The sequence below is a fragment of the Oryctolagus cuniculus genome, chromosome 17 (genome assembly GCF_051225735.1).
Source record: "Oryctolagus cuniculus isolate XC-2025 breed Fujian yellow rabbit chromosome 17, ASM5122573v1, whole genome shotgun sequence".
Taxonomy (NCBI): domain Eukaryota; kingdom Metazoa; phylum Chordata; class Mammalia; order Lagomorpha; family Leporidae; genus Oryctolagus; species Oryctolagus cuniculus.
Genome location: NC_142883.1, coordinates 30628613 through 30648484, shown reverse-complemented (window position 1 = coordinate 30648484; position 19872 = coordinate 30628613). Strand labels below are relative to the sequence as shown.

Sequence of the window (19872 nt, the reverse complement as noted above, 5' to 3'; positions counted from 1 at the left end):
ACAGCAAGGATAAAGAATCCAGAAAAAAATCCAAGCTAACTGACCTTTCGTCTTTCCTCATACCCCTCCTAAAATGTCTGGAGCTGAACTCCCTACCTAGACTTTTCTCTTTCCTTCTTTCTCTTCAGTTTTGTTTTGCTGGTTCAGTGTCTAGTTTGGGCTGATAAGGCAGGGAGGGATAAGCTCAGATGACTGGGGCTAAGCCTTCAGGTGAGGTAATGTGCTCATATGCAAGTGGGACAGGGCAAAGGACTATACATATTGAAGATAATGGTAACCAGATTTATTGTTACTGAACAGATATCTATATCTGTTTGTATAAACAAACTTTCTAATTCTCCCTGTTGAAAAGGTCTAAAAGCAATTAGTTGGGTGGGAGTGCTTGTGGGAGGGCGGGTAGAGTGAGAAGAATCATTATGTTCCTAAATTTGTATTTATGGCATGCATGAAGTGTGTATACCTTATATAAAAGGTTTCTGGGAAAAAAAATAAAATAAAAGCAATTAGTACTTTAGTACCAAGATTTCGTTTTTAAATACTATTCTCCACTAAAGGAACCAAAGTCCTTACAGAAATGGCTGGCTCTAGGGCTAAGATAGGAAAATATGATGAGCATGCAAACTCTTATTGTGGCAGAAATTAAGGAAGTTATCAAAGAATGGTGGGAATATGTCAAAAAAGGTCTTCCAGAAACAAAATCCAGGAAAACATGAAATCAGAATTAAAAAAAACTACAGCAATAAATTTTAATTCCAGGGGCCAGCACTGTGGCAAAGTGGGTTAAACTGCAGCCTGCAGAGCCGGCATCCCATAGGGGCACCTGTTCAATCCTGGCTGCTCTACTTTTGATCAGTTCCCTGCTAATGTGCCTGGGAAAGCAGCAGAAAATAGTCCAAGCCCCTGGGCCCCTGAACTCACATGGGAGACCCAGGAGAAGCTCCTAGCTCCTGGCTTTGCTTGGCACTGCCCTGTGACCACTGTGACCATTCAGATAGTGAACAGTGGATAGAAGATATATTCTCTCTCTCTCTCTCTCCCCCCCTTTCCCTCCCTCTCTCCCCCTCCCTCTTCCTCTCTCTCCCTTGCTCTCCCTCTCTCTCTCTCTCTCCCCCCTTTCCCTCCCTCTCTCCCCCTCCCTCTTCCTCTCTTTCCCTTGCTCTCCCTCTCTCTCTCTTCTCTCCCTCCCTCCATATTTCTCTCTGAACTCCACCTTTCAAATAAATAAATACATATTAAAAATGAATTCCTGATTAAAATAAGAATTTATGAGTCTAAACTGATACAAACAAATTACAAAAAATATAGAGAGGAGAAAGAAAAGCTCTATGTTACAACTTAAGGCAACTAATAAATCTAGGGGGCTGACATTGCAGGACAGCAGGTTAAGCTGCTGCTTCCAATGACACCATCCTATATCAGAGAGAAAGAGTTTGAGTCCCAGCTGTTCTACTTCCAATACAGCTTCCTGTTCATGTGCCTGGGAAAACAGTAGGAGACCAGGATGGAGTTCCTGGCTTCTAGCTTTGGCCTGGCACAAATCAGGATGCTGTAGCTATTTGGAGAGTGAACCAGCAAGTGAATAATCTGTCTCTCCCTCTTTCTCCTTCTCTCTCTCTCTACCTTTCAAATAAATTAATAAATCAATCTTAAAAAAATGAATGTTAAGAGGCAACAAACAGTCCATGGAAATTAAGCAACATCTAGAAGAAGTGATAATGTTATCATTAGGAAATTGTCAGTTTGGCATCTGTTTCAGTAATAACAGATTCAGAGAAGAATCATCAATGGATGCAAAATCAGGCAAGAGAAAGTTTTATGAAAAACATAATATTTATAAAATTTTCAATCTTACAAAATCTATTAACTGCTTAATAATCTTGGGAGAAACACAGTAGATACAACCTTAATAAAGAGATAAAAATTAACATAATGACCATGGAATAAAATGATATCAGGCAACTCCTAAGAGGATTCACTGAGAAGAGTACAGCATCAGTTCTACAGTGTTCCTAGCAAAAGTTCATAAACCCTGAGGAAACATCAGACAAACCCATCCTGAGGGACACTGACAAAGTAATCAGCCTGTGATTTTCAAAAACATCAAGGTCATGAAAGGAGGGGAAAGACTGAAGAACTATTCTTAAATTAAGAAGACTAAGGAGACATAAAAACTATAAACAAATGAGTAATGTTGGTCTGGATCCTAGACCTAAAATAGAAATAACTGGGACAAATGAAGTCATGTAACAGAGCCCATGGATAACATGGTGTTAGGGACCAAATGTATCTGTCCCCAACAGTTCCTATGTGGAAGCCCTAATCCCCAGTGAAGTTGTATTTGGGTGAAAAGAGTAATAAGGGTCAATGAGGTCATAAAGGTGGGAGCCGGTTTCAATGGGATTAGTGTCCTTACAAGGAAGCTATACATGAGAGCCTGCTCACTCCTCCTGGCCATGTGAGAACACAGCAGGCTAATTAGGCTGCAGCAGGTGACAGAGAGAGAGACCTCCCCAGGAAAATAATCAGCAGGTATGCTGATCCTGCACTTCCCAGGCTCCAGAAATGTAAGAAAACTGTTGAAGCAATCCAGACTGTGGTGTTTTTGTCATGGCAGCCTAGCCTGACCACCATACATTGTTAACATTGGATTAACGGTAACTTCCTGAGTTTGATATCTACACTGTAGTTATGAAGTATTCTTGTAATTAGGAAACACACATGTATTAAGTTTATAGCTCTGGAACATCAGGTCTGTAATCTATTCTCAAATACTGAAAAAACGTTAAAGATTGAAGAATGTAGGTGAAAGATAGGTACAACATTTTCACACTATTTCTGCAACTTTTATGTAATTTTTTTTTGACAGGCAGAGTTAGACAGTGAGAGAGAGAGAGAGACAGAGAGAAAGGTCTTCCTTTTCCGTTGGTTCACCCCCTAAATGGTTGCTGTGGCCAGTGCGCTGTGCTGATCCGAAGCCAGGAGCCAGGTGCTTCCTCCTGCTCTCCCATGCGGGTGAGGGGCCCAAGCACTTGGGCCATCCTCCACTGTCTTCCCGGGCCACAGCGGAGAGCTGGACTGGAAGAGGAGCAACCGGGACAGAATCTGGCACCCCAACCAGGACTAGAACCCAGCACCGCAGGTGGAAGATTAACCAAGTGAGCCGTGGTGCCAGTCATATAAATTTTAAATTAAAAACTTATTTGAAGATCAAACTAAATTCTGTTCTATACAACATATTCTCATCATAAATGAAATGCAACAACATTTTAATGATTATCCAAAAGCATTGCATAAGCATAATTTTACATTATCAAATTATGATTATATATAATGCATATTTTATTTTGTTAAAATAGAAAGCTACATTAAGATCACCTTATTGTTATCAAGATTATTGTACTTTCGAAATGAATAGCCTTATTTTTTAACCACAATAAAAAAATAAAGGGGCCAATGCTGTCAATAGCGGGTAAAGCTGCCACCTGCAGTATTTGGCATCCCATAAGGTCTCCGTTTTGAGTCCCGGCTATTCTACTTTCGATCCAGCTCTCCACTACGGCCTGGGAAAGCAGCAGAAGATGGCCCAAGTCCTTTGCATCAAGAACACCTTTATTAATGGAAGACTGCCTCAAACATAATCAGCTTATTTGGATTTTTAATCAGGAAATATAAAGTTGCCAATTAAAGCTTCCATTAGCATGAGATGATCAGGTTAACAACTTTATAATGAAAGCAAAACAAAACTTTCCAAAATTTTGCTTAGAAAAGAGTCAGAAGATACCTGGGTTTTCTTGACTGCAATTTCCTGGTCCCCTCACCTTAAGTTAATCAATTACTCACTCAAGGTGACCGTCATCACTCACCTGGACTAAGGCAATTGCCTCCTAACTGTTCTATTTCTATTCTTGCCCTATTGCTCTTAATTTCATTCTCCATAAAATAACCAACATCTTTTTTAAAAGAAAAAATCTGAATCAGATGCCATCACCTGTACGACTGGAATACTCCAAAAGCTTACCACTGCGTGTAGAATTAAACTCAAGCCCTTGGACATGGCTTAAAAGGCGCTGTGCTATGAGGCCTCTGCAGACCCACTCCGACGCCATTTCCCACCACTTTCTACCTTGCTCAGCATGCTGGGAACACACTGGTCTCCTTTCTGTTCTTCAGTCACATCCGGCTCTTTTCTGCTTCTGGCTTTTGCGTGTCCTGGAACAGTCACTGTGCAAGTAGCTCCTTATCCACCAGGACGAGGCTCAAGTGTCACCTCTTCAGAAAGACCTCGCTTTCCCCTCCCACTCTCAATGACACTATGCCATTCCTTCGTCATCACCGCACTGATTGCTATCTGAAATCCCCTGAGTTCTGCATCTCTTACTTGAGTATCTCCTGAATCCCGCAGTGGGAAGGACACTCCATCCCAGAAGGGATCCTGTGTGACTCGTTCTGGGCTGTAACCCCAGGCTGCACAGTGTCTGTCCCCAGATAACAGTGCATGAGTAAACAGACGTTCAGTGAAAGTTCCTCAGTCCTCCAGTTCCCTCACCCACAAAGCTGGGATAATGAGACCTTCCTCCGCCACCAGAAACAAAGCCTAACTCTCACTAAATCCTTACTATGATGTGGCACTGTGAAAATCACTTTCTATGCGCGGGCTGTCACTTAACAAATGCGATTCCCATTTTACAGATAAGACCACTAGGTCTGAAAGAGCAAATAATTGGCCTAAGGGCACAGCAGGTGACCAGGCCCCCCAGGGAAGAATCCAGAACTCCTTAGAACATCAGAAGCTGAGCTCTTAAACGCTACTGTGTTGGTAGAAACTTCGATAAAGAAACTTTTACAGTGAGCTGTGTGCCATCTGCCCGGCTCCGGTCCTGCTGGGACCTGCGGGACGAGAAGAAAGCTCTTTCGCCCTCCAGGAGTCTCTTTGCCAGGACAAGAACAGCATCATCTCCTCCGGTCTTACAGGACCCTGACATCCTAGTCACTACGTCCTGAACCAGCCCCACGGCGTGAGGGCGACTCTCCCGCTCCAGCTGTGCGGGTTTTTACTGGGCATAAGAGCAGCGGAAGGCGACGGCCCGGGAGCTAAGAAAATGCAGGTGTCGCGGGGATACCAGGACCGTGCGTAGGTTTCCTGACAGAAGCGACCCTTGAGCCGAGTACAGGGGCCAGCCGCAGCCAGGGAACGCCAATCAGAGGAACGCGGGAGAGCTCGCGCTGGGGGCCGCTAGGTCAAGACAAAGGCTTGTGGAGTTTAGGAAGATTACGGGTACCATTCCTAGTGATAGCGGGCTTGCATACTGCATCGCGAACCCCGTTTCCCTAGTAGTAAGTTAACGGGACGCTGCGGGGAAGCAATGTATGAAGAACAGTATCAAAGAAAAACGCGAACTTACCCGTCATCTGGCAACCCGGCCTCCGTAGCCCGACTACTAGCGCTGCCACCTGAGGAGTCTGGTAGCCAAGGCAGCAGCGGGCTCAACCCAGTTATCGCGAGACATCGCCCAGCCTCGCGAGATCTGAGCCCCGGGCCCTTACGAGCGGGCTTTCTCTCTGAGGGTTATGGGAGGGCTCTGGCGTCCGGGATGGAGGTGGATCGCTTTCTGTGGCGAGCGCTGCAGCCGCCTTGGGCCTTCGTTCGGGGCTGCGGAGAGGGTAGAGCCATTTCTTAGGTTAGGGTGCAGCGGGACAAGACGTGCTGAGACGGGGTTGAGGCGGCTCGGGACATGGAAACGGCCGAGCCGGGACCCGGCCGAACAGCCGGGGCGCCGACCGAAAAGCACGAACCCTTTCACGCGCGCGCAAGAGGAGGACTGGCGGCGGCGGAACAAGACGGTGCTCACGTACGTGGCCGCGGCCGCCGTAGGCATGCTGGGGGCGTCCTACGCCGCCGTGCCCCTTTATCGGCTCTATTGCCAGGTAGGGGCCGGCGCTGCCCACTGGGCGGCGTGATGCGCTGGGCAGCCTTCGACTGCGGTCGCTGCACCGGGTCCTGGTGGGAAGGGATGCCCGAGGTTACGTATCAGAGAGGAAACACTCGAAAGACCCAAGGTCACCTAGGGAGTTAGTGGCAGACCTGCCCCCGAGCCCGGTTCTCCGAGGTGCTGCTACCCTTCCCGCGCTGCGGTGAAATCCCCTGGTCCGCCACCGGTCACCAGAAAGCCCCACGCACGGCCTCTGCTCGGGTACCCAGCAGTCGGCTGCACCCCCTTGCCTACACGCTTCTAAAGACGTGAATGTTCTACAGGCATCGAGCCACAGCCCTGAAAATGGGTGTGGCTACCCTGGGATTAGCTGTTCGTTCGTCCTGAGGCAGAAATTAGGGTTTGGAAGGCGGAATGTATCTGGTTCGCTGCTCCAAGGCAGTGCTCTGAGCGCGTCTCCAGCGCCAGCAACAGCCACATCTCTGGGGAACCTGTTAGGACTTCATACTCTGGGACCCGACTCCGGAATTACCGAATCAGAAGTCCTGGGGGCGGGACCAGCCACCTGGAGTTCATTGGGAAGTCCTCTAGCCCAGCTCAGGGGAGACTGAGGTTTGAGAACCACTGGCAGAGTCAGAGTTCGCCTATTTGACGGATTTCTCCGTGGTTCTAAATTTGCAGCGTCGGCTGGCTGGGCTTCAGGATCACCTGCGGAACTTCTTACATGCACATGTCAGGGTTCTGTCCCCCTGAGACTCTGATTAGGCCTAGGGTGGAAACGGGATTCCACTTTAAGTCATGCCACATGTGTCCATTCAGTAAAGTGTTTAATAAACATAGTGGTTCCTGAAGTTTGTTCTATGTTGAAGTCATTTGGAGAGCTTTTAAATATCCTGATGCCCAGGTCACACACCTGACCAATTAAAAATGTCTCAGTAATTTTCAAAGATACCTGCATAGGCAGCAGTTAGGAATTTGTGTTTTACACCATGGTTCGTTTTCATAGCTCTTTTCTGCCACTGCTCTTAATGCCTGGGTTCTGCTGTCTTTGTGATCAGCTTTTCTTTCAGATGGTGAAGTGGCAGAAGTCAAAAGGGCTTTTCTTTGCAGTCTCCAAATGTCAGCATTTATGTGGGACTATGAGTAGCTTGGTTTCTGGAGGGTGAGTGTAGAAAGTGAATTGCTTTTCATCAGAGGCCACCCCAGAACCAAGCATGAACCCCAAACTGCCATTTGGTTAAATCATAAGGTGAACTGAATCCAAATCCAGGGCTCGTGTAGAGGTGATTTTGTCTTCCGCGGAAAGTTTAGCAATGTCTGAAAACATTTTTGGTTGTTAAAACCTGTGGGGGGGGGGCAGAGGTTGTGGGTTGAGGGCTATGGTGTTACTGTTACTTGGTAGGCAGAGCTAGGGATGCTGTTAAATAACCAACACAACATTATTCCTCAGCAAAGAATTTTCCATCCTAAAATGTCAGTAATGGTAGGGTTCAGAAAGTGAAGTGTGTGTGTGTGTGTGTGTTCACATGTAATTATAGGGTAAGAAGAAAAACCATGAATTTTTACTCCTAAAGTCAAGCAGTGATACTTCCAAGAGTCCTTCTGTTACTTCTTAATTGTAGAATTTTAGATCCAGAAATAAGTATTATGTAATCACATAAAATAGTCATCTAACATTTTATGAGCATGTGAAGTGTGGCCCAAAGAAATAAGATTCACTCAGTTCTTGGAGCTAGTCAGTGGCAGAACTAGACTAGAGCCAAGGTTGTCTTTTTAGTGCTCTTTTCTACTTTTTTGTCTATTTTAATTTCCTTAGGCATTCAACTTAGAAATACGAAAAATCTGGCCGGCGCCGCGGCTCACTAGGCTAAATCCTCCACCTTGCGGCGCCGGCACACAGGGTTCTAGTCCTGGTCGGGGTGCCGGATTCTGTCCCGGTTGCCCCTCTTCCAGGCCAGCTCTCTGCTGTGGCCAGGGAGTGCAGTGGAGGATGGCCCAAGTGCTTGGGCCCTGCACCCCATGGGAGACCAGGAGAAGTACCTGGCTCCTGCCATTGGATCAGCGCGGTGCGCCGGCCGCAGCACGCCTGCCGCGGCGGCCATTGGAGGGTGAACCAATGGCAAAGGAAGACCTTTCTCTCTGTCTCTCTCTCTCACTGTCCACTCTGCCTGTCAAAAAAAAAAAATAAAATAAATAAATAAATCTTAAAAAAAAAAAAAAAGAAATACGAAAAATCTAAATTCAAGGAATATTTTAAGGAGTCTTTATTGAGGGAGGACACCCGGTATTCAAGTGACTGAGATTCTTTACAAAAAGGAGTTCCATCAGTAAGCTCAAACATTATAGGATTCTTAGGCAGAAGGATATATCGATTTTTATTAAAGGCTTGCACTCAAGTGCATCTTTTAGGGTTATATTGTAATTTGATAATGCTGCATGGCAGTCAAGGAAAGCTAAGTGACTTATGTAATAAGAAGCAGATTACCCTATCTCTACATGAGAGTCTTCTCCTAGCCTCAAATTCGGTATTTTTTTCTCTAGTATAGTAACAGGTAAGTTATCCGGAAACCAGAATTTGGCAACCTCAAGCATCAGAAGCATGACGACCCTGGAAGTAAGGATTTTTAAAGCATCTGATAAGGAAATAATTAATGATGACAAATATAAGAAGTGTTGGACATTATTCTGATGATGTATTACTAGTTGATTCAGTAGCCAAATGAATTAGGTGCTCTGGTTAGCAATAACTATAAAAACTCAACTATGCAGAGAAGTACAGGAAAAAAATATCAGCCAACATGGGAGAATACCTAAGATGCCTTAGAATAGCGGAATATAAAAGTGAAACTATAACCTAATTTGGACTACAAAAGCTGTGATATGTAATAGATCTTAGGTATTTTTATTGAAATGACCAGCTCATGGGAAATCTGATTTCTTTTCAGGAGTAATAGTTAATATAAAATACTAGCAACAAAGGGAAGTGTGTTTAATGGTAAACCAAATTCTGAGCTCTACTGTTGGTGATAATAGTTAACTTATCCAAAAAAAGTGATTTTTCCAAATGACTCATTTTCGACTGTACAAGGTAACCAAGGGATTGCTGAAAAACAGAATGACTTTTAACAAAACAGGCTCTTGGGACCCCGAAAATGCTCAAAACAATTGATGGAGTTACAGGGAGTGGCCAGTGATAGTATGTAAAGTTGGCTCAAACTGGGTTATTAAATTGTTTTTAAAATTTTATACAATAAATAAATGAACACTTATAAGTATTGTTTAATGTATTTAGTATCTTTTCCTAGACTACTGGACTTGGAGGATCAGCAGTAGCGGGTCATGCATCAGACCAGATTGAGAACATGGTACCTGTTAAGGATCGAATCATTAAAGTTACCTTTAACGCAGATGTGCACGCAAGTCTCCAGTGGAACTTTAGACCTCAGCAAACGGAAATATATGTAAGTGACTAAAGCAGACAATAAAAGATTAGTTTTTTAAATATAGAAATTCTTTCATTTCCAACTTTCACTCATCTATACTTAAAATACTGAGAGGTTCTATAATTTATTTATTATTTACATGATAGTAAAAGTTTCAAACACTAGAAAAAATCTGTTTTTGTTAGAATCATTAAGAATTAACTAAGTTGTCTTCTGGTCATAAATCTTGGAAATAGTGGTAGCTGACAAACTGTATGGCTGACTTCCTAAGGGGGGCTGGTGTTGTGGCACAGCTGGTTGGGCTGCTGTCTACAACACCAACATTCCATGTAAGTGCCAGTTCAAGTCATGGCTGCTGTAACTGTGGTCTAGCTCTTTGCTAATGTACCTGGGAAAAGAATAAAAGATGGCCTACATAGGCTGGCGCCGCGGCTCACTAGGCTAATCCTCCGCCTAGCGGCGCCGGCACACAGGGTTCTAGTCCCAGTCGGGGCGCCGGATTCTGTCCCGGTTGCCGCTCTTCCAGGCCAGCCCTCTGCTGTGGCCAGGGAGTGCAGTGGAGGATGGCCCAGATGCTTGGGCCCTGCACCCCATGGGAGACCAGAAAAAGCACCTGGCTCCTGGCTCCTGCCATCGGATCAGCGCGGTGCGCCGGCTGCAGCGTGCCGGCCGCGGCGGCCATTGGAGGGTGAACCAATGGCAAAGGAAGACCTTTCTCTCTGTCTCTCTCTCTCACTGTCCACTCTGCCTGTCAAAAAAATAAATTAAAAAAAAAAAAAAAAAAAAAAAAAAAAAAAAGATGGCCTACATACTTGAACCCCTAGCACTCACATGGGAGACTGGTTTGGCACAGCCCAGGTCTTTGAGGCCATTTGGGGGAGTGAATCAGCAGATAAAAAGTGTCTCTCCCTCTCAACTCTCCCTTTCAAAGAAATAAATTTTAAAAAAAATCTTCAAGTTTCCTAAAATTTTGACTAACTGCAACTTTTAGAGGATTTTAATTGAAGTAATCTCATTAACTGAGGACTAGTCGGGAAGACTATTTCAACACTTGACTGGAAAGATGTAAGTATCAGTGCTTTCCCAGTTTAGTAAATATGACTGAATCTGTTCAATGATTTAATTATAGTTTATGATTTTTAGTTCCAATTATATGGTAGTATACAAAGTATTATGGGTGAATTGGTACAGGTAATAGAATATCTTTTAAGAATTGTTTTGGGAAAATAAGAAATAGCAAGGCTTTAAAAAAAGTATTAACACTTTTTGGATAAATAAAAGTTATATTCAAATTCATTTTACTGTGATGATAAGTTTAATGTTGGCATCCTTTAAAATAATCATGCTATTCAGGTGTATGTTAAAAAAAAAGGCAGACTTGGGCTGTGATAGGCTTGGGTTGTCCTTGGGCAGATTTTTTTTTTTCTTTTTTTAAAGATTTATTTATTTGAAAGTCAGAGAGAGGGAGACAGATATTTTCATCCACTGGTTCACTCCTCATATGGCCACAATAGCCAGGGCTTGGCCAGACTGGAGCCAGGAGTTTCATCCAGGTCTCCCACATGGGCGGCTAGGGTTCAAATGCTCGGGTCATTTTCTGTTCCTTTACCCAGACCATTAGTGAGCTAGATGAGAAATGGAGCAGCCAGGGTACAAACTGATGCCCATATAGGGTGGTGGCTTTACCTGCTATGTCACAACTCCAGCCCCAGACAGATTTTAAGTAACCTAATTTGTAGATTATTGTTTAAGACCTGAAATACACAATGAAATTTGAAACTCAAATGTTTCCAGGTAAACGTACTATTAAAAGTGATTAGGCCAGCACCACGGCTCACTAGGCTAATCCTCTGCCTGCGGCGCTGGCACCCCGGGTTCATGTCCCAGCTGAGGTTCCGGATTCTGTCCCGGTTGCTCCTCTTCAGTCCAGCTCTCTGCTGTGGCCCGGGAAGGCAGTGGAGGATGGCCCAAATGCTTGAGCCCTGCACCCGCATGGGAGACCAGGAGGGAAGCACCTGGCTCCTGGCTTCGGATTGGCGCAGCACAGGCTGTAGCGACCATTTGGGGAGTGAACCAATGGAAGGAAGACCTCTCTGTCTCTCTAACTCTGCCTGTCAAAAATAAATAATAAATAAAAACAAATGTTTTTTAAAAATGATTATTTTATATATAAAAAAACACTATTAAAATGATTTTATATATAAAAATAGTAAATATACTAAATTTAGTAAATAGTAAATACACAAAAAGTTAACATACTATTTTTATATATAAAATATTTTATTGAGCTTTATTTTTTTAAGCATTATGTGTTATTCATAGGAAAATATTGACTGTGATTCAGTAGTGGGGGAAAGGAGCTGTGTCAATCTTAAAATATTGATAATATATATTCTATAAAACAGGTGGTGCCAGGAGAGACTGCACTTGCATTTTATAAAGCTAAGAATCCTACTGACAAACCAGTAATTGGAATTTCTACGTACAATGTTGTGCCATTTGAAGCTGGACAGTATTTCAATAAAATACAGGTACAACTAAATGCAAAGTTTATAGAATATGATAAAGGTATATATGAAACTGTTTAGCATGAAACTTGTGTTTTAGTAGATACTTAAAATTTCTGAAAACTGTTTACTCCTAAACATCAAGCTGTTTTTAATTGCTTATACTTGCTCTGCAAAAAATATGAGCCAAACCAGATGCGTATGTTTTTAAGATTAAAAACATTTTGCCGACTCTCAATCCTTAAACAAAATTCAGTCTGAGTTGAAAAGACAGTTATTCTGTCAGTAATTTAAGGATACTTAACAGTGCGCTTATGAGAGTCTAGAAATGAAGTATTAGTTTCTGTTATAATTGATAGAATAAAAATGTTAGTAACCCGATACCTTTCTATAACTTGCAGTGTTTCTGTTTTGAAGAACAAAGGCTTAATCCCCAAGAGGAAGTGGATATGCCAGTATTTTTCTACATTGACCCTGAATTTGCTGAAGATCCAAGAATGGTGAATGTGGATCTCATCACGCTTTCTTACACATTTTTTGAAGCAAAGGAAGGGCACAAGTTGCCAGTTCCAGGCTACAACTGAAGTCAGCAACTAAGTCCTGCTTCAGATCTGTGATTTTTGAAAAATCATGTTATCCTGCCTTCTCAGAGGAGAAATACTCTTCAATCATGTGAAATACTATAAAAGGTTCTATTTGTTTCCAGTTTACTCCATTTAAAATTGAGAGAACAGCTAGGACTTGTATTGTAAGAAAACCACATGCCTGTGTAGTATGTATGACTGTTCAGTATCATATTTAAGAGTTTCATGGTAGTATTAAAAGAAATTGCTTTTTTTGTTAATTATAGCATATATTTGATAGTTGACCCTAATTGAATAGTTGCCTTCCAAATTATTACGCTTCATAATTTTAATAATGAATTCAAGAAATTTTTTTAATTATGTCCAAGGCTATCTGTTTCAGAATTTAGGCCAGAACATCTGACCATGGCTGTTATTATTATCTATAAAATAATTGGCCAGTATTTTCCTTTAGTTGACCAGTCACAATTTTAAAAACTCAAAGAATTGCTAAGCCCTAACTGCTTGCCCAAAGATCATATTCTTATTTCAGATTTGACTTCATTTTTCCTTTAAGGTCTATGGCGATTTTACATTCAGACTACTGAATAAATAAATAAATTGTGGTGTCATGAAATTTAAACAAAATGTGTAGGTACATCTCCTAAGCTGCTAGTATTTACAATTTAGTTCTAAGTCCTTGAATGTTAAAATGTAAGGATGGAATTGTAAAAATCTGCTGATATCAGAAGTTCTGGGAACTGTAAAAAAGATGTATTAAATTATTTTAATAATAATTTATTTGTCATTGTCATTTACGTAAACAATTTCTATGAATATTTTATAGTAGTCTTTATTTCAAATAGAAATGTTAGAGTAAAAAGAAAAAAGAACATTTAGCTTTATGAAGATTCATACTTAGAGGCCACCAATGTGGAGTCTAGTGACATGTTCAGGACACCTGAAATGTAATTAAACTGCAATCATCAAGGCTTTTACAATTCTAAACCAAAGCAGTATTTATAAAGAAGTGCAAATTGACTTTTACATTCAACTTTAGTTAAATGAAGGCACTTAGCATTCTTCCTGAATAATACATTTAGTTTCTCACACTTCCTGCTTAAATCAATTCAGAATTATTTTGTAGTAAAAATAATCTTCATCTACTCTTAATACAGCCATGTGATTATTTCCTTTCTAAGTCTAAGGCCTGTATAACATAGGACACTGCTATTAAGCTGGTTGGCCTAAGTACTAAGGTTTCTTCCTCTGAAGAATTACGTGACTATTTGTTCACAACCAAGTTCCACTGCTGAGCTGTTGTCAGGAACAATAAATGTTGCTCTTCAGTTTAAATTTCATTACAGTGGAGTAGAGATGATCCGCTGTGGTCTGATGTGTCGGTGGGTCTTATCTTCTAGGCCTCCAAGCTGAACAGGGCCCATCCTTTACAGAGTTGGCACCTCTCTTTTTGGCTAGTGAACTGATAATCCATTTTCACCTAAAATTAAAAAAAAAAAAAATGACCAATCTCCATCCTGTTCTTTCCCCCCATTCCTTGATAACTCTTTTCCTTGTCTTTCCCTATTGAGAGGCTGGAATCTAGTAGAGTCTAGTAGAGGAAATAAGGGATTGTACTTCTTCCACGGGGGAAATGATTGGGGGGGGGGAATGATTTAAGTTAATAGGTCAGTGATGACCAGTCACTCATTAGTAAACAAATTGGTTACTAGTGCGGCAGATATGAAAAACCCAGACCTAATTGGAAGACAAATAGTTAATAGTCTCTACTGTTAACCAGTTAAAAGGTATTAACACTGTACATTAAAAACCAATGACTGGTTTCAGTGCTGGAAAGCTGCTACTAATCACCTATTTTTGTTAACAATATTTCCATTCTGTAAATCAACTTTTACATTCTAAGCCTCATTATTTCTAGCCGGTAAGATCACAAAAATATTAGTGAACAACAGTTTGTTAAAATTTGACTCAGAGGAACATGTATAATAATATTTCACTCACCAAAGTGTCAGACTCAGATGGCCCTTGCAAAATATAAATTCTGAATATAGAAAGTGCTAACGACACTGAAATTACACAGAATTCCTATGTCAGTTCAAGTCTTTACCTCAACAACTACCATGGCTTTGTGTTTCTTTCTGGTGTTGAACATCAATTTCTTCATATATAGCTCTGAAAGAAAAAAAAATCATGGCAAAAGGGTTAACTACCTATGTATCAGTTTCATATTTTATTTTGGTTTCTAACTGTCAGCACCATGAATAAAAATTGGGCTGTTATGGGAGTTCAGGCTGTCTCAGCAAGTAAAAGCAAATATCTCTGCCCCTAAAATATAAGACCAATCCAAACAAAAAACAGTGCTCAAGTTTGGATAGTTTGCTTAAAGAATTAAATCTGTTCAGCTTCTGGTTTCAAATCATTTGTTCCCTGGGACTGTAGCACTCATGCCCAAACTTGTCGGTTGGCATGCCATTGTAGGTCTCAGCTTTAGTATCACTATCGCATGCTTTCTCTACTTTTCATTTAAATTAGCCCCCCAAGTATGCACTCTTAAGTCGCCATTTTTTTTCCTGCTATTAACATGCTATTAAATATCCTCTGATAAGTTGCTTACTTTCTGTCTCCACAGCGTGTTTAACCTCTCTGAGGACAGGGAGCATGTCTTCCATTGAACATTATAAATTCACCAGTCACAATCCCTGGCACACAGTATTCAGTAAATTCGTTAAATACATGAACTGTATAGGTATGGATCTTCATAAATGAACTATATGTCCTGCTAGAGCAAAAATTCTTAACCTGGAATTCCTGGGCAAGCAGCAGTGTGAAAATTCTACAACTTTTTGTAAGATTCTGTGCTTTTCCTTGGGGAGAAGTTGGCTGGGATTCATGAGACTTTAAAAAGAACAGAGACACTTTAGCCCACAGAAAGAACCACAATGGTCGAGTTCCAGAGCTTTACCTCTCCAGTCTCCTACTGTTACAACCCTTTATCATCTGTCATACTTACATATATATGTACAGAAATTTCCTATTTGGATATAATCAAGAATTGTTCCAATAAGAAAAGCATACCTATGGAGGCAGGCATGTGGCACACTGGTTAAGTCTCTGAGAACACCCACATCCATACTAGATTGCCTAGATTCAAGTCCCAGCTCTGCTTCCAACTCTAGATTCTTGCTGTTGGGTACCCTGGGAGGCAGCAGATGTTGGCTTAAATACCTTCGTTCCTGCTACCCACAATGGGAGACCTGGATTGAATCTGAAACTCTTCTTTTCAGCCTGTCCCAGGTTGAACAGTTGACTACATTTGGGGAATGAACCAACAGATGAAAGAAATCTCTGCTTTTTCAAATAAACTAAAAAAAAAAAAAAAAAAAAAAATCAAGAAGCATACCTATTTTAGTGCCAGGTTTTTGTTGTTGTTGTTTTATTTAGTTGAAAGAGTTACAAAGAGGGAGGGAGAGAAAGGGCTTCCCTCCATTGGTTCACTCCCTAAATGGCTGCAATGACCAGAGCTAGGAACTGCTTCTGGGTCTCCCACGTGGGTACAGGGGTCCAAGTACGTGGGTAATCTGCTTTTTCAGGTGCATTAGCAGGGAGCTGAATCGGAAGTGGAGCAGCTGGGACTTGAACTGGCACTCAAATGGGATGCCAGTGCTATAGGTGACAGCTTTACCTGCTACACCGAAGTGCTGGCCCTTAGTACCAGTTTCATGACCCAATAATCTACTCAGCGATATGTTTACTTTGTTAAGCAGAATAACTTAAAGAAATTTCACAATCCTGAGTTGGGAAAAAGCATTTAATGGGCTCCTAAATCCAGTAAGATGTGTTCAAACATTATTCTAAAACCAATCTCTAAATTGAGGATTTTCTTTATTCTTTCTCTTTTTTGAGATCTGTTTATTTGAAAGGCAGATCAATGGGGGAGGGTAGGAAAAAGAGAGTAAGAGAGATTCATCTCGTAATCTACTGGTTTACCCCTCAAATGCCCACAACATCCAGGCCTGAGCCCAAGAACTCCATCCAGGTCTATCACATGGGTGGCTGGGGCCCAAGTACTTGGGCCTGCATCTGTTGCCTTTCCAGGCACATTTATGCAAGAAGCTGGATTCGAAGCATAGGAGCCAAGCCAGGACTCTAAATGGTACTCTGATGGGAGATGTGGGTAGCTTAAAACCCTGCCAAAATACCCGCCCCTACACTGAGGATCCAAACCACAAATCAGAACATCCAATGCTTTTACATGCTGGGCAATGACTAGATGCAGAGAGTCACGTGGGGCCTGGTGGAAGCAGAGCACATGTGTAAAGGAGATGGCTATTGCCCACTGCTGACATGCAAAAATTCAGGCCTGGGGCTGCCACAGCAGCCCAGAGATCAGGAACTAACTTTTTTTTTTAATCTTTAAATATCCCGGTTTTTAAGTGTTTGCAGTTTTTAAAAACGCACATTTTCAATTCTGCATAGGTCAACCCAAAGAAAACTATGGATAAGACACAGCCTGCAGGCTGCCAGTTTCTGAACAATGATTTCCATAAGTATGTTTTAATAATTTTTAACAATTCTGGGGGTAATGTTCAGTCACTCAAAGTATATTCAAGCTCTAACAATTCTTTTATCTCCTAACTATTCACATTTACCGATCCATATGAAACTACAGTGCTTAAAGGATTTTTAAGTTAAACAATTTTCACATGAATTTTTTTTGATCCATTATAATTACACTGTTGTCATTTGTAGTGATGTCTTAAAGTTCTCACGTAGTTCTCTTTTAGATCAGTTCTCAAAGAAGAGTTAAAATATTCCATCAATGAGTTGCTAATTTATGTCACCAATCGTTGAACATTTCTCACGTCATCTGTGAGGAATCCACTAATGCACGTGTTGTTTCTGCTTAATTCTTAATATGCAATCCTAGGGTATTTATTATTTTTGTCACAAAGCCGGGAGCAGTAAGACCATTAAGAGTAACAGCCAGCATAAAACCCCATAAATCATTTTTAATAAGGTTATCAATTTCAGCCAAGGCCTAAACAAAGTTAAATGTATAAGCAAGTCCCATTAGTTTTGCTATCATAGGGAAAAAGACAAAAAATAAATTAATCACTTTGTAAATGACTTACTCTGTAGTGACGGCTGGAGCTAAGGGATCAAACTCCATCACCTCATAGTAATTGGGTGTCTGGATATCTTTCTTTGTCATCACTTCAGGTGAAAAAAAAGAGACCAGTAAATACACACATTGTGCTTTTTGGAGAGTATACACAATATTCTCTAGTATTTATTTTCACTTTCTAATTTTTAATTTAGACTTCCAGTATAATAAACTAACAACATAAACTCAACAAGAACAGACTGATGTTCCAATATGAATCCCAGGTTCAACAATCTTAGTGTTTAAAATACACAAACATTTTAATCTCCTAATGTCAGTTATAATGGAATCAGTCCTGAAGTGACTTCATGTAGCTTAAAAATACAAACAAATTCTTCAAATTTCTCCTCTATTTTCAGTTATCAGTGAATTTCTGGAATTTGCATATGATCTCCTAAGTTTCCTTATTTGATGCAAACAGTAAGGTCCCCAGTACCTGGATGATTGCTGGGCAAGGATGGTAGCTTCTGGTTTGAGGGTGTTGCTGCAATGGTCGGTAGACTAACTGGCTGTAGCAATACTGAGTTTGAGTGTTCTGGAAACTGGAGAAAGCATAACACTTATTCAAATGAACATTCCACGTTAAGTTCTGCTTTCTTTTTACTGCTAAGATTCCTGGGCTTCCAAGTAGCACTGCTCTAAGAACCATATGTGCTGATATGGACAAGTACTAGTAAGTCTTTTAGGTAATAATCACTTATAAATTTACTACTTTTCTTTTTGTTTTCATGCCCATTACATCCCATTTCCCATTTAAAATGTAAAACTTAAGAGGCTGGCGCTGTGGCGCAGTGGGTTAAAGCCCTGGCCTGAAGTGCCAGCATCCCATATGGATGCCAGTTCTAGTCCTGGCTGCTCCTCTTCCAATCCAGCTCTCTGCTATGGCCTGGGAAAGCAGTGGAAGATGGCCCAAGTCCTTGGGCCTCTGCACCTGCATGGGAGACCCGGAGGAAGCTCCTGGCTCCTGGATTTGGACTGGCGCAGCTCTGGCCATTGTGGCCATCTGGGGAGTGAACCAGCGGATGGAAGACTCTCTCTGTCTCTACCTCTCTCTGTAACTCTTTCAAATAAATAAAATAAATCTCTAAAAAAAAATTAAAAAAATAAAATGTAAAACTTAAGAAAAGTTGTAGGATCAGCATTTGACCTGGCAGTTAAGAAACCTCTTGGGATGCCTGCACACCACCTCAGGTGCCTGGGTCTGGCTCCTCACTCTGCCTGATTCCGACTCCCTGCTAATGGGCACTGAGGGAGGCAGTTGATGGCTCAAGTAGTTGGGTCCCTGCCACTCACATGAGAGTTCCTGACTTCTGAGCATTTGGGAAGTAAACCAGAGGATGGGAGGTCTCTCTCTCTCTCTCTCTCTCTGCTTCTCAAATACAATAATTTAAAAAAATGTTCCTTCTAAAAAACAGGCAGGATTGTCTGGCTCAATCCAGATTCTCTGATGTTTACTGTGTATATACAATCTTAGCCTTGAACAAGGGGAAAAAAATATATTTTTTTTTTTACAGAGAGGCACACAGTAACACCTATCAATCAGGGCTAATAGGATACAGATTTAAATCCTAATTATTAACAGCTCTTCTTTTATTTTTCCTCTTCATTTCCACTGGTAAGTCCTGGACACCTCTTAGCTGGCAGGCATCATTAATAAAGCAGTATGTATACCAGAACTCCACTCTGCCCTCATGGAGTAGACAGTTAACATGTGTTAGGCAGATGGCTCCCATTACAATAAAAATGCAGAGTCCTGGAGAGGAGAGAGGCTGGGGTGGGACACTGTTCTGGACAGGCGGTGGTCAGGGACAGGCCCTGACTTCAGTGAGCCCTGTGACTATCAGTGAGGACACAGGGTCACTGGCTCTGACTTGGGATGGCCAGTGTGGTTGGAGCAGTGTTAGCCAGGCTAGGGAGACAAGCAGTGAAGCTGTAGTCTAACAGGTACAGCCAGCCAGATCAGCATTTTAGCACTGATCTGGGCAAACATGGAGCAAGGAAGAGAAGAAAATCATAGGTGGTTATAGAGCAGATGAGTGACATTGTAGGACTTTTTAAAAAGGCTGCCCAGGTTTCTATTTTAAGAACAGACTGAGATGGAGGGGAGGGAGCAAAGGCTGAAACAGGGCAACCCTTCAGAGGCTGTGATGTGGCTGGATAAGGGACATGAGTTAAAAGCAAAAGGAGAGAAGGTATTGGCCAAGCGCAATCACCCCAGGTTTTTAACCCAAGCAACTGTGAGAG

At 41.7% G+C, this 19872-nt stretch overlaps 3 protein-coding genes across 16 annotated transcripts in view; 1 reads left to right on the top strand and 2 right to left on the bottom strand.

Moving 5' to 3' along the window:
• STXBP4 (syntaxin binding protein 4) overlaps positions 1-5540 on the bottom strand; it is a 204714-nt gene extending 199174 nt beyond the window's left edge. For 4 of the 9 annotated variants that reach the window (XR_016223597.1, XR_016223599.1, XM_008271271.5 and 1 more), the window contains exon 1: positions 5403-5540. The gene's annotated coding sequence lies outside the window, so the exon portion shown is untranslated. Of the gene's footprint in view, positions 1-4123; positions 4155-5402 lie in introns of those variants that run through there. The other 5 variants (XR_016223598.1, XR_016223600.1, XM_070060906.2 and 2 more) reach the window with 2 other exon arrangements.
• Positions 5512-13240, top strand: COX11 (cytochrome c oxidase copper chaperone COX11). Its single transcript, XM_002719284.6, has 4 exons — positions 5512-5925; positions 9236-9391; positions 11779-11904; positions 12282-13240. Exons 1-4 carry the CDS (start codon positions 5569-5571, stop codon positions 12462-12464), a joined length of 822 nt encoding a protein of 273 aa, XP_002719330.1. The 5' UTR covers positions 5512-5568; the 3' UTR covers positions 12465-13240.
• The window catches only part of TOM1L1 (target of myb1 like 1 membrane trafficking protein), a 43639-nt gene continuing 36992 nt past the window's right edge, over positions 13226-19872 (bottom strand). For all 6 annotated transcript variants that reach the window (XR_007911488.3, XM_017349129.4, XM_089316967.1 and 3 more), the window contains exons 13-16: positions 18065-18170; positions 17597-17678; positions 14572-14636; positions 13226-13944 (exon numbers count right to left, since the gene is read on the bottom strand). Coding sequence is in view for 5 of the 6 variants with exons in the window: in XM_017349129.4 (XP_017204618.3) it covers positions 14573-14636; positions 17597-17678; positions 18065-18170 (252 nt within the window). In the remaining variant the exon portion in view is untranslated. The remainder of the gene's footprint in view (positions 13945-14571; positions 14637-17596; positions 17679-18064; positions 18171-19872) is intronic.

Bases quoted from the DNA above. Each gene is read 5' to 3' on its own strand.
- COX11 (XM_002719284.6), top strand. From the start codon at position 5,569: ATGGGAGGGCTCTGGCGTCCGGGATGGAGGTGGATCGCTTTCTGTGGC. The intron at 5,926-9,235 runs GTAGGGGCCGGC...ATCTTTTCCTAG, and splicing joins TTTATCGGCTCTATTGCCAG to ACTACTGGACTTGGAGGATC. The intron at 11,905-12,281 runs GTACAACTAAAT...TATAACTTGCAG, and splicing joins AGTATTTCAATAAAATACAG to TGTTTCTGTTTTGAAGAACA.